The sequence below is a fragment of the Pararge aegeria genome, chromosome 10 (genome assembly GCF_905163445.1).
Source record: "Pararge aegeria chromosome 10, ilParAegt1.1, whole genome shotgun sequence".
In the NCBI taxonomy this organism is placed as follows: domain Eukaryota; kingdom Metazoa; phylum Arthropoda; class Insecta; order Lepidoptera; family Nymphalidae; genus Pararge; species Pararge aegeria.
In genome coordinates this window covers 977,956-990,630 of record NC_053189.1, presented here as the reverse complement: position 1 = coordinate 990,630, position 12,675 = coordinate 977,956, and the positions used below count along the sequence as shown (strand labels likewise).

General features: G+C 37.6%; 1 protein-coding gene across 1 annotated transcript; it reads right to left on the bottom strand.

Annotated features, from left to right (window-relative positions):
- Positions 1-292: 292 nt before the first annotated feature.
- On the bottom strand, positions 293-12,233 carry LOC120626669 (pyruvate dehydrogenase E1 component subunit beta, mitochondrial). Its single transcript, XM_039894280.1, has 8 exons — positions 11,852-12,233; positions 11,211-11,364; positions 8,180-8,366; positions 6,354-6,476; positions 5,423-5,524; positions 3,762-3,881; positions 2,199-2,379; positions 293-490 (listed from the first exon to the last, which is right to left on the bottom strand). Exons 1-8 carry the CDS (start codon positions 12,058-12,060, stop codon positions 466-468), a joined length of 1,101 nt encoding a protein of 366 aa, XP_039750214.1. The 5' UTR covers positions 12,061-12,233; the 3' UTR covers positions 293-465.
- Positions 12,234-12,675: the final 442 nt, after the last annotated feature.

Below are 12,675 nucleotides of genomic sequence, written 5' to 3'. Positions count from 1 at the left end.
AAGATGGCAGCGAGCTAACTTGTTACGGGTATGATATAACAGTTACGCCTATACCCTTAATCGCTTTCTACATTGTATTGTATCAGAACGCTGGACACCTTTTTGTCAGTAGCGGTAACTTGGCCACCAGAGGAAAAATTGTCCAGATTTCTGGATCAGAGGTGTCCAGATTTCCTAGTAATCCCAAATTGTTCCCGCCTGGGATCAAACCGGTAACCTTCCACAAATAAGAACCCAGCGCTCGCCGCTGCGCCAGGAAGGTCGACAAAAATGATTAAATAAAACAAGGAAATATAAATAATAGATTTATTTAAATAAAACTTTTCTATCTCCATACCTGACTCACGTGTATCGAGTAATCGATGCATTACAGCCACAATGTTTGTTTTCGTTCACAGATACAATATCTATATAAATATTTACAATTTGTTTGACGCGATGTTACCGTTCCTAGAGATTCCTATTTCACTGATTCATAGATTCCGAGATTCTGTAACAGAGAAAATTAAAAATTACAGATAATATGACGTTTCGTCATTTTTGAACGACAGGTAATATTTATTAAGGGTCTCAGACAGATATTTTGTGCGAATCTTGTTAATACGCATTGCTCTGTTTAAGGCGACGGTGTATTAAAAATATTACTCGTGCTGTATCACTTGTGCGTAATCTTTAAAGGCTATTATTTTCAAATATTATTTCATTATACCAGTATAATGATTTTTTTCCGATCCAAAGTCACAATCGCTGGGATCTCTCAATTGATGGGATGTCTCTCCGTTTACAGCCTTGTGACGTCATAAGGCTGTAAACAACTGTACTGTATTGCTATAATTAGAAAGCACTTTATTACTAGAGATTTAAGATCATATCGTGCGTGACAATGTAGGGTTCTCGGATTCTCCGACGTACTTCTTACATTGTTAGAAAGTTCCTTTTACATTCTGTTTATAAGTAAACCTCTAAAAATATATTAAGCAAGCGGCACCACCGTTTACTATAGTTTATTATAGTATTAGTTTTTGCAGTTTTATAGGCTTGTAATGTTGTTGTAATGTCACGTAAACTCACCGCTTTGGCGCCATTTTTATTTAGTTGAATAATTTTTTTGAATTTCAGTTAGAGTACTGAAAATCGAGTCGGAATGAACTTATCGTTAACGATAAAGTCGATAAAAAGGAATCAGTCAAATACCCTATTAGAATACGTTTTCCAACTTACTTATTGTATGAATCCTAAGTCCTAACTATTTTTACTGTATACTATATTTAACCTGTATTCATCGCTTACATTTGATCCCACATTTCCGTTAACAAATGCAGAAGCGACATTTCTGCTTTTGCCGTATTATACATAAGCCCTGAGAATCCTTGTTTATACATAAACATTCATTCTTGGGTCCTTTCATATATAACAAGATCTTACAAGAAGAAATTAATATCCATCCTTAGATTAAATACCTATCTAAAAAGAAAATTACTACATGGCTACAGTAAATTTGTTATGATCAAACGGAGAAATAAATGACGGCCAATTGGCGCAGCCGGCAGCGTCCCTGGTTTCTGCGTCCAAGGCCGTGGGATTCCCACAACTGGAAAATGTTTGTGTAATGAATATGATTTTTTTTCAGTTTTTGGGTGGTTGTATGTATATAGTAAATAGTCATTTATTCATAAATATAAATGTTATACGTCACATAGTATTTTTTCAATAATAAATTATATCATGCAGATGTATATGAATTCATATATTCATGATGAATATTATTCTATAATTACAAATAAGTAAAGTCAATCTTCACAATATTTTACTTTCCAAGAATTCATTATAACTGTAGAGAGCCTTCTCGACACGTTAGGTCTTCAGTTTTATAAATATTTACGTGTATTATTCATAAAAATATTCATCAGTCATCTAAGTACCCGTAACACAAGCTACGCTTATTTTGGGGCTAGATGGCAAGGTGTGAATTGGCGTTGTATATATATATTTTTTATGATATCCATGGCCGAGGGCTTTCGACCAGGGTATGCATAAAGCAGGAACATGGCATAAAATGAAAAATTTCCCCTCCAATACGAGTTATATAAAATAATTTGGGTATGCAGTGCTTTTGCGCATGTATGAAGAGCACGCCACTGCCATAGCCACACTAGCAAATAGATACAAATGCAATGCTACTGCCGAGCGGCACTCACTTGTTGGCCAGCACGGCGGTGGCGGCGGCCACCACGTCGGGCGCGCGTGGCAGGGCGAGCGCCTCCAGCGAGCGCGCGTACGGCATGGGCACGTCGGCGCCCGCCACGCGCCACACCGGCGCGTCCAGCTCGAAGAAGGCCGCCGACTCCATCACCCGCGCGCAGATCTCCGCGCCGATGCCTGCGCACCACTCACTTGTCACGAGGCCGCCGACTCACACGCCGGACCCACATCAAGTGTTCCCGCATATACAACTACCGAAGGTTGCTCCGGCCATGGTCCCCGTGCACGTGCCTTCGATTGATTAATGCACTAAAGTTCGCTCGCTAACTTTTTCTTTAACCGGTCGCAAAAAATTTAACTTTTAAATAACATGCAGACTTTGTATCTACTTAATTTTAAAATTATGTTGTATTCTCGACGTAAGTGAAGTATTGTGTTCTTTTTGAGAAATAAATGTCTTTAAGCCGAAAGGGAATGTCTAGTACCATTGTAGAGTCTTCGTAAAGTTGTCTATCTATTGGTATTTTACGGTATAAATCGGAAAGTGTATTCAGAACAATTTCCCCGCATCGCAGAGCTAACAAGTTTTTGAAAACCCTCTTGATGTTTAATGGTTCTAAATGGTGTTTTAAGAGGTTACTATTGTAATAGCTTTTGAGCATAATCTCAGAAATACAGAGCTGCCATATGTGTCAAGTGGAAGCAGCGGGCGGAATAGGCTAGTAAATGGACACTTCGGCTTGCCTTTCCGGCTTCTACCGATTTTAAACTCCAACTTTTCGGAGCTATGTGTTTTTTTAATCTAAGATGTTAAATATCTTAAATAAATAAAAAATAGATATTAGAATCAGTGATAGCCCAGTGTCTAGGAGTTCAATTTCACTTTCGGAATATATTATATAACTTGCTTTAACGGTCAGGCAAGACATCTCAAGTAACTGCATGCCCGAGAGACACATCTTTACTCAAGCTTCTTTCAGAAGTAGAACCTAGTAGGAGCATGATACCTAAAGTATATCTTATACAGTACTAAACAAAGACGAACACTTAACTTACAGCAGAAATGTTTATCGTTCTTAAGGAGGACATCATTAACACAACGGTGGCCAAGTTGGTATTGGTGGACTTTACATGCCTTTGAGAACATTATGGCGAACTCTCGGGCATGCAGTTTCCTCGCGATGTCTTGCCTGACCGTTAAACCAAGTTATATATATTTGCTTACAACATTTAACTTAGAAAAGTTAGAGGTTCGAACTAGTCGTTCCGAAAGTGAAGCCGAAGCCTAAACACTAGGCTATCGCCGATTCTGTCGTGGAAGTTAGGTTACTAGGGTAAGTTGGACAGTTTGGCTGGTGCACAGTGTACCTGAATCTAAGATGGAATCGGGCTCTGTTAGGGAGTATTCCTACCCTAATAGGTTTCTACGGAACACTAAATCGCTTAGCGGCACGGTTTTGTCGGTAACTAGCCACGGCAAAAGCCTCAGCCAGAAGACCCGGCCAGAGAAAATATTGAAATTATAAGTTCCCATAAGGCTCGGTGCGAGGATGACTCACCCGACTGCGGCCAGCCCTGCTCCACGGTGATGAGGTGGTGCGTCTTGGCGATGGACTGCGCGATGGTGTCGAAGTCGAGGGGCCGTATCGAGCGCAGGTTGATCACTTCGCATTCAATTCCTGCCAACAACACATTATTTTTCTTATCCTAAGGTTGCCTGGAAGAGATCGCTACAAAGCGATAAGGCCGCCTTTTCTATACTTCTTCTGTCTGCGTTTTCTTTTATTCTTCTTCTTTATTTTTATTTGTGTGCAAATAAAGAGTATAAATAAATAAATAAAAATTATTTTCAAGCTATTTCCAACCTCATTGAAAAAGTTTTTATTTTACAAGATTATCCTTGCTTCGTAAGCCACGGGATAGCCATAGTATGCCTGCTAACCGAGAAGCGGCCGTAACGTCGGGACAGCTAATTTCGAAGGTTAGCTTTGAATCGTGATGCGATACCCTTCTTACCACGCTTCCTATGGGAATTTATTGTAACACCTAGGCTAGAGAGCTCGTACCGCAAACCGGCCGAGCATAGTTATTAAGTTTAGTTCGAATATTATAATAATTATTAATGTAATCCTGAGACTAATAAATGTATATTAGTCTTAAGATCTTTTTATTCTGCACCCTGCTGCGACCCTAAATAAAAGTCCCTTAAAAATACGCTTTCAAAACAAAAACAATATATTAAAATTTTTTTTCTAAATAATGTAGTTGGATTTAAAAAAAATTGCTATATTAATGTACACATTTTGTTAGAGAAGAGCGAGACCGCCTGGTACAAGTATATTATTTGCTTAAAAGGAGATCTCAGCGTAATAATAAAGATGTGAATGTAATTTTTTATGAAATAAAATTTCTTATTATTATTTAGTAAGACATTGTTTTTTTCTGTCACAAGTACATACATTTTTAGCAGTTTAAATTGTTTTAACGTCGACTACTGTGTTACCCGAGCGTGTGGAGAGCTACCTTTCGGCGTCACTCGCACGAGCGTGACGTGCGAGCATTAGAAGAGGAGTACATTAGCTTGGGTTTGATCTTATTTGAGAGATAAATTTAAAGATTTTAAAATAATGACAGTGTATAGTCAGTACATATTTGAAAATTTTATGTACGTTCATAAAAACATTTCTAAATTTAAGAAAAAATGTCACTGCAATAATTTAAACATTAGAAGTAAGAATAAACTTACAGTGCAATATACTAGGTTACATAAAATTCATAATTCGTTTAAAGGAAATTGCATACAATTCTACAATAAACTACCAATTGACATCTTGCAGATGTCTCTTAAAAAGTTCAAAGTTTGTATTAAACGTAAGCTTATAGAAAAGTCCTACTATAGTATAAAGGACTACGTAATCGATAAAAAAGCTTGGGTGTAAATTATTGCTCTAACCAGGTTGCTCTTCTAATAATTTAAAATGACATTGTGAGATGGTGGTGATGGTGATAACAAAAAACAAAACACCCGGCTAAGTTTGTTGTGGGCTTCTTCTTAGACCAGGACGCGTTTGAAACCCTCGTAGCTTTAGTTTTAAGTTTACGAATGTGGTTATCGCCATCATCTCACTACCGTGTAATTCTTATGTACGCATCAAAAGTGCCACCTATGGGCCCACTTGAATAAAGATATTTTTGACTTTTTTTTATTTATAGATATTACCTTTCCCAGCGAGTTCATTGGCGGCCTGCAGGGCCGTGTCGGTAGCTCTGCCGGCGCAAACTACAGTAATGTGGTTTCCCGGCCTCTCGATTTTCGCTTTGCCTGATGAACAAATAAATGCTTTGAAAATATTGCCCAAGGAAATCCTCACGGCATGAAATAGTCTATTGTGAGAGAGCTCCGGGGAAGTACTAGCGCCATGCTTATTTCTGCCGCTAAGCAGCATTTTTGCAATGATGTGTTCCGGTCTGAAGGGCTTTGTTGCCGGTGTAATTACAGGCACATGAGGCTTAAAAATTTTTTTTTCAGACCCTCGGGCAGAACGGAGGTATGTGGGATTCCCCCCTCTAAAGGGGTATACCCAAAATAAAAACAACCACGGCAAAACATTGTGAGGAGGCCCTCTTGTGGGCTTTGTTAGTCGCCCGGGAAACCCGTTGTAGTCCTCCTGGACGTCTACCAACCAACCCAACCGTTGAAGGGGCTCCCGCGCTAACGACGAGGGGATCAGGACAACTTGAACTCCCCCCTCAGACCGTAGAGAGGCTTGTGTAGTGACGGGTAGCTAGCCCAATAGCTACCCGCCGATGCGGCTTCACACAACTCCTCAGGTTGATAGACAGTTAATTTTTGCTCTGTATATAAGTACCAAAATTTCTCCAACAGCATATTATGTCAACTTCTCTTAAAAATAGTTAAACATGTGTACAGTACGATAATATTGCGACATTTGTCCTACGGGCGTCCCGTCGATACTACGATCTATATGTAACTGGGTCTAGCTTAAGTATTTTTGGGAAATGGTGATAAAGCACAAAAATCTTAGTTGAAAATGTTCAGCTTTATATATGTATTTCTAAGGTCGATACCCGGACAAATCCACCGGGCACCGCTACTTATACATAAGCGAATAACAGCAATAGTTTATCACCTATCGGGAGCACGAAATCCGATGACAGCGCCTCATCAGACATGGGGAATGGTACGCCGTACAGGATCTCGTCTTCCAGGAACACAACCGGGTCGCGATCGCGGATTGCCGCTTTTAATAAACCTGGAAAATAAAAATTGACCTTATTTATATTAATTTTTTAACAGACTCCCTTCCCAATCTTTTTTTAACTCACATCATTTATTTTTGTATTTGTATAATTCCTTTTTTTGTCTACGAGTTCCGGAGACTCACAACGGAACTCTTCAAAAAATTACAGCATCGCATAAACATGCATTGCTTACGCAACCACACGAATAACATCACGCATGTACACTCAAAGGGTAACACAGACGTATTCAGTTCATAGGGGTACTCCCACATTCTCTATCTATTCTAAGTTAGTTTTAGTTGCAAATTTAGTTGCAGCATAAAGTATTTAAGTTATACCGAACGTAATATTAGATTTACGTTTGAACAAAGATAAATAAGAGTTAGCTTAGGGATGCGAAGAACATATAAGAAGAAGAAGATATGTTACACTTTTTTTTCAGTAAATAAATAAAAAATAAAACAAATCCACAAAGTATCCACACTCGAAAAAGGGATATATATGAAGGGATACGCAACGTGTAAATGAAAACCGAAACAATACTTCACAGGCTTTAGAGGTACATTATATACTGTCTTTGAGACTTAAATAGATACCAAAACCTAATAAATACCTTTTGAGTAAGACATTGCCATAGTTTTTAGTGAAAGCAATCATGAGACTCCGGTCGCATAATTAGGCACGCGTCGCGTAGCGTACATACTATACGCGTGTCGGTTTTTTTTATCTTCAATAAGGTTGTCATAAGTTAAAACTGAATGTTTTAAATACGTTTCGTAGGATGGATGAAATACTTGTAATTCTATACACTTACGTATCCTTCAACATTATTTCGTAATTCGGTTACACGTTATATATTTTATAATTGTATTGTTTTTGTTTTGTGATATTGTATGCATGTATTTGCATGCCTATACTCTGCGAAACATTGTACCTACGTTTCAATTCCTCATCAACTCATTACCGACTCATTACTGGGCACGGGTCTCCTCGCAGAATGAGAAGGTTTGAGACCATAATCCACGCTGGCCAGGATTGATAGACTTAACTTAACCCACTTTTCAGAGCATTATTGAGAACTCTCAGGCATGCAGGTTTCCTCACAATGTTTTCTTTCACCGTTAAAGCAAGTGATATTAAAGTCCTTTAAATAAAAATGGATTTGACTGAGAGTTTCAAATGAGATATCAAACGCGTAACGAGTCCACCTATCCGCATTGGGCCAGCATGGTGGACTACGGTCTAATAATTTCGCATTCGTGTTGACGATGATTTGCGCATCATAATTGTCATTTATGGGCCTAAATCATAAGGGCTTCGCTCATGTGCCTTAATGTGACTTATATAGGGTATATTTTAGCACTAAATATGCGTGCACAGTGAGGACATGTAAGGGTACCGTCAACGTAGTTGTAGGTAATATTGGAGGGTGGCCTTGCTTTAAGATGGTCACGTTCGTTCCTCCTTTTGTCTTCGAAGTAGCTGGAACTCTGCTGGACTAAATGCGTCCATTGCGTTCGATTTACGGCCAGACTTTCCCAATGCGTGACGTTTTTATTGCATCTGAACAAATGCCGCTTTTACACATCTTTATATCTCAAAAACTGGCCGCCTCGTTTGTGCTTCCCGTATTCGAGCTCAGAGCAGAAAATGCGCTTAGCTAACCTCTCGTTGGACATTCTCATATATAATTAAAAAATTACACTTTACAAACCTTTAGCGTCCTCAGAGGAGTATGGCATGAGCACCTTGAATCCCGGGCAGTGGCTGAACCAGGCGCCGAAGCACTGTGAATGTTGCGCCGCCACGCCCGCGGCCGCGCCGTTGGGTCCTCGGAACACGATCGAGACTGGTATCGCGCCCGCTGACATGTAGTACGTCTTCGCCGCAGAGTTTATCATCTGAAATAGCATACAAATAACTATGTTTGCACACATAGGTATTGTAGTACCTGGACGACCAAGCTTAAAAAATATTACTGAGAAAAAAAGGCAGTAGCACGAGTTCCACGGTATAATTATCTCTACCCGATCCTGTTATTTTTTTCCATAGTGATTGACGAGATAGTACGTAGACATAACAAAGTCTTCTTCAAAAAAAATAATTATATGTACTCGAACCGGGGTCTTCTGGTTTCGGAACCGCCAGATTGCCCAGCTCAGCTGTTATAACCTTTAGATAAGGTGCCATAAATTAGGTACTTTCGTATTCTAATGGCAGTTTTTTATTGCGGAAAAACACGGATAAAACTATATTTTCTGAAAATGAAACCCAGCTAGATATATACCATATCACCCCCGAAAGTACTCATATTAAATATTACGAAAATTGGTGGCGCCGTTTCCGAGAATCAGATTATATAAACAGTAGTAATAGTTTATCGCTCAACCATCCATACAAATCTTCGCATTTATAATATTAGTAGGATAGGATAGGATTCCTCATGTCTTTCAGTTATTTTTATGCAAAAATATATAATATACACATACGGTAAGTCTACGATTTTATTATATGCAAAAGTAGAGATATATATGCATAGAAGATATTTATTTATTTATTTATTAGCATCAAACTATAGGTATTATTTTATCACAAAAACCAATGAAGTTTCCACAACTTAGTTATGCATATATGATAACATTAACCACAAATTGCTTAAGGATTAAGTACCAAGCGAAAATTACACAACGAATTTAAATAAAAAATGAATAAAAACTTTAAGAAGCTTATAATACTTATTTTGTCATAATGATGTTCCTTAAAGAGCCAATTTTGAAGTGAAAAATGTCCGTCTCACTATATTTGCTTTCAGCACGAGGTAAAAAGTTATTTGGCGATTACCTTTTCTTCCATCTAGCCCACGCAAAGGTAACCTACCTTCTAGCATTTAACCTAGGACAAAATATTGATTCCTAGGACATGCCATTGGAATTACTTCGAAGAAGTGTGGAGTCGACTAAATTCTGTATTATTTTATATAACAAAATTTGATCTTTTAATTCATGTCTTTTTTCGACGTTTAATATAACGCAGAAATTTATTATAAATCCGTTACACGTGATGGAACACTCAGTGCGCGAATCTTACTTCTTACGTGGCTCATTTTTTTATTGAGCCTAGGTACTTACGTAACTAAAGCTAGGAGGATTTAAAACGCACCCTTGCTTTAAGAAGAGCCCACAAAATACTTAGCTGGGTTTTTTTGTTTAGTTAATGAAGGAATAATTTAGTCAATTAACCAAGATATTATCCAACTACCCTCCTTATTCCTTATCTTGATTCGTGAACGATGTATCGCGAGCGCCGCTTCAAGTATAGGGCCGCGGTCGGACGTATGACGTTTGTGCCTAACCGTACCCCTGGATTGCGGTGACGCCGTGAGTGCTACTGCACTGGTGTCTTCCTGTTTCCAGTGGATGTGAGCTTTGCCGGTGAACTGTGCTCGTCGCTTAAGTATAGGCCGCGGACCTACTCAGGTTAGTGCACGATTCAGGTTTCCTTACCTAACGCGTGGACGCCCACATTCTAAATTAATGTAGCCTTACCGCAGCTATGGAAGGTGGACAGTTTCGTCCACCACATACAATAATAAAAAACCAAAAATCGATTTATTCATTTATGTCTACGGAAGGCATTTTTGATGCACACATTCAAATTTACGTTAAATGAGATAATGGTGATAAATCTTACGTCAAAGCCTCTGAAATTACTATAATAATATGTCTAAATTAAACTTTGATGCTAATACTAAGACTTATCATTCGTTTCATTAACAGATGTTGTATGATTTGATTTGAACATACGTAAAACAACTTTAATTTAACATCATAATCAATATAGTAAATCTGTGGCATTAGATTGATAGTAGATCTATATCTATGGCATTCGATTATGCTATTTTGATGGTTTAAGCCACATTGCTTGTAAAATATTTGAAGATTTGTGAAATATATAAATTATCAGTAAATAATGGCATAATTAAAATTAAATACTTGTTATTAACTACAATGAATATCATAATAGGTGCATAACAGAACTCTGTCCACAAGATCTCGTTTTTGTTTCCCTAGTTACTCAAAATTGTGCCAGCCCAGTGTTAGGCAGTTGGCCGGTTGTTTGCCCCAATTATTTAGAAAGCTTGTGAAACTGATGTCCTGGTTGTGCACTGACAATCTCATATTAAAATACCTCTCTTTTATGAGAGAGGAGGCCTGTATTTATATCATAAGCTGATGATGATGTTTTCCACATTTTTATTGGGTTTTTGTAACAAGAAAATGTAAAAACTAACTCTAAATACAGTACAATTCGTCATCTGCCAAAACTTTGCTGGATATAATCTACTAGATAAATTGTAAAATCAGTATTAGGGCATGTTTTAAATTCAAGCACATTTCCCTCAAAGTTATAGTATTTTGACATTCACTATCTAAAGTGATGATTAAACCTGATAACTAAACCAAGGCCATAGAGATTGGAGAGAGAGAGAAGTTGTCAATGTAACCATATTAATATTCTTTCATGAGAGAGAAAAGGGAAGTCAGTTTCTGTGTCACTCTTGATATTGAGGCTATTTTTAGAAATAATGGTGACTTTGATAATAACCACACTGGGCAGATGGATTGGTGATCACACTAGATGGTAGTACGAACATAGAGGATGCTGCTGCTCGTTTATCCTTGTTATCCCAAGATAACAAGTAAAAAATAAATAATTTTTTAATATAAAATAATTAATAAACTTACATGATCAATGGCCTGCATAGAGAAGTTGAAGGTCATGAACTCACAGATAGGCTTCAGGCCAGCAAACGCAGCACCAACTGCAATTCCAGCAAAACCTATCTCGGTGATTGGTGTATCTATGACTCTCTTGTCTCCATATTTCTTCCATAGCCCCCTGAAATCAATCAATCATCCTTTACAATTATAAATTTCTGACAATTCTTTTTACAATTATAATTGGTGAGGGGCCAAATTAAAGTTTATATCCAATGGCTCTAGAATAGCAATCAGAAAGAAAATCTATCGTTGATAGGGCTAAAAAAAATGTACAATTCACAATCGATGCTGTAAGAAAAATGTTAAAATATAGATACAATTTTGCTTGCTTTTAAATATTTACATGAATTTGTCAAGGGAGTGCTGATGTTCATACTTAGAATAAATCAACTTTGAAAACAATACAGGTTGCCGCTGAGGAACTTGAGGAAGTGTCAACAACACTCACTATTATATAACACTACTTATAACATATTTATATAGAAACCTTTATTGAGTATGTCTACATACTTTTGAGCGTACATTTGACTGAAACATGGCAAAGAAGACAGTAATTTATTGATTAAAATTGGAATTATTAAGCATTACGAGGTATTCCTTCTTACCTGGTTACTTTGTAAGCACCATCGTATTGGGCCACTTCTTCACCTAAAACGAACACTTTATCATCCTTCTCCATCTCCTCATCGATCGCCTGGTTCAAGGCATCGCGCACAGTCACAGGCTTCGACGACAAAGCCTTCGAGGTAGAAAAAGATCGACGGGACAGTCGTCCAAGGAGTCCGAACAACACCGGTGGGGATTTTAAAGCCATTTGCACTAAAACACTGCAATATTACACTTAAAAACTACACGACACACACGTTAAAGCTTATTCAAAGCCTTTTTAAATGGGGTGTTCGGTTAAATATGTGAAAAATGAGGTTAAAATAAATTTTACAGTGGGACGAAGGATGAATGGAGGTCGAAAAATGCGAATTAAGAGATTTAACCTGTGCCTGAAGTTCGTACGAAACGTCAGTAATGACGTTTGAAATAGACTTTGACATAACTCGTTCAAAATTACTATCTTTAATCATCCTAACTTTTGAATATATAAGATAAGTTTTTCATTTATGATAATATTATGTTATGTTATTTAAATAATATTCCACACAAATACATATTAATTGCGTTTTAACTTGTAATATTTTTACCAATAACATCGCCATCTATCTAGCTTTACAAGAAAAGAAAAATGTTAGCGCCGTAGGATAGGTGGCGCTATTAATCCAAAAAATCAAGAAAAGTCTTTAGTGTAGTCTATTGTGATTCATGTTCATTGAATAGTTAATGGATTTTTCTTTTATATATTTCCACCTGTCTGGAGGTCATCATCATCATATTGACCCATAACCGGCCCACTACAGGGCACTGGTCTCCTCCCAAA

Bases quoted from the DNA above. Each gene is read 5' to 3' on its own strand.
- LOC120626669 (XM_039894280.1), bottom strand. From the start codon at position 12,060: ATGGCTTTAAAATCCCCACCGGTGTTGTTCGGACTCCTTGGACGACTG. The intron at 5,525-6,353 runs GTGATAAACTAT...TTTGTTCATCAG, and splicing joins GGATTTCGTGCTCCCGATAG to GCAAAGCGAAAATCGAGAGG. The intron at 491-2,198 runs GTGAGTGCCGCT...TCTCTGTTACAG, and splicing joins ACCGCCGTGCTGGCCAACAA to AATCTCGGAATCTATGAATC.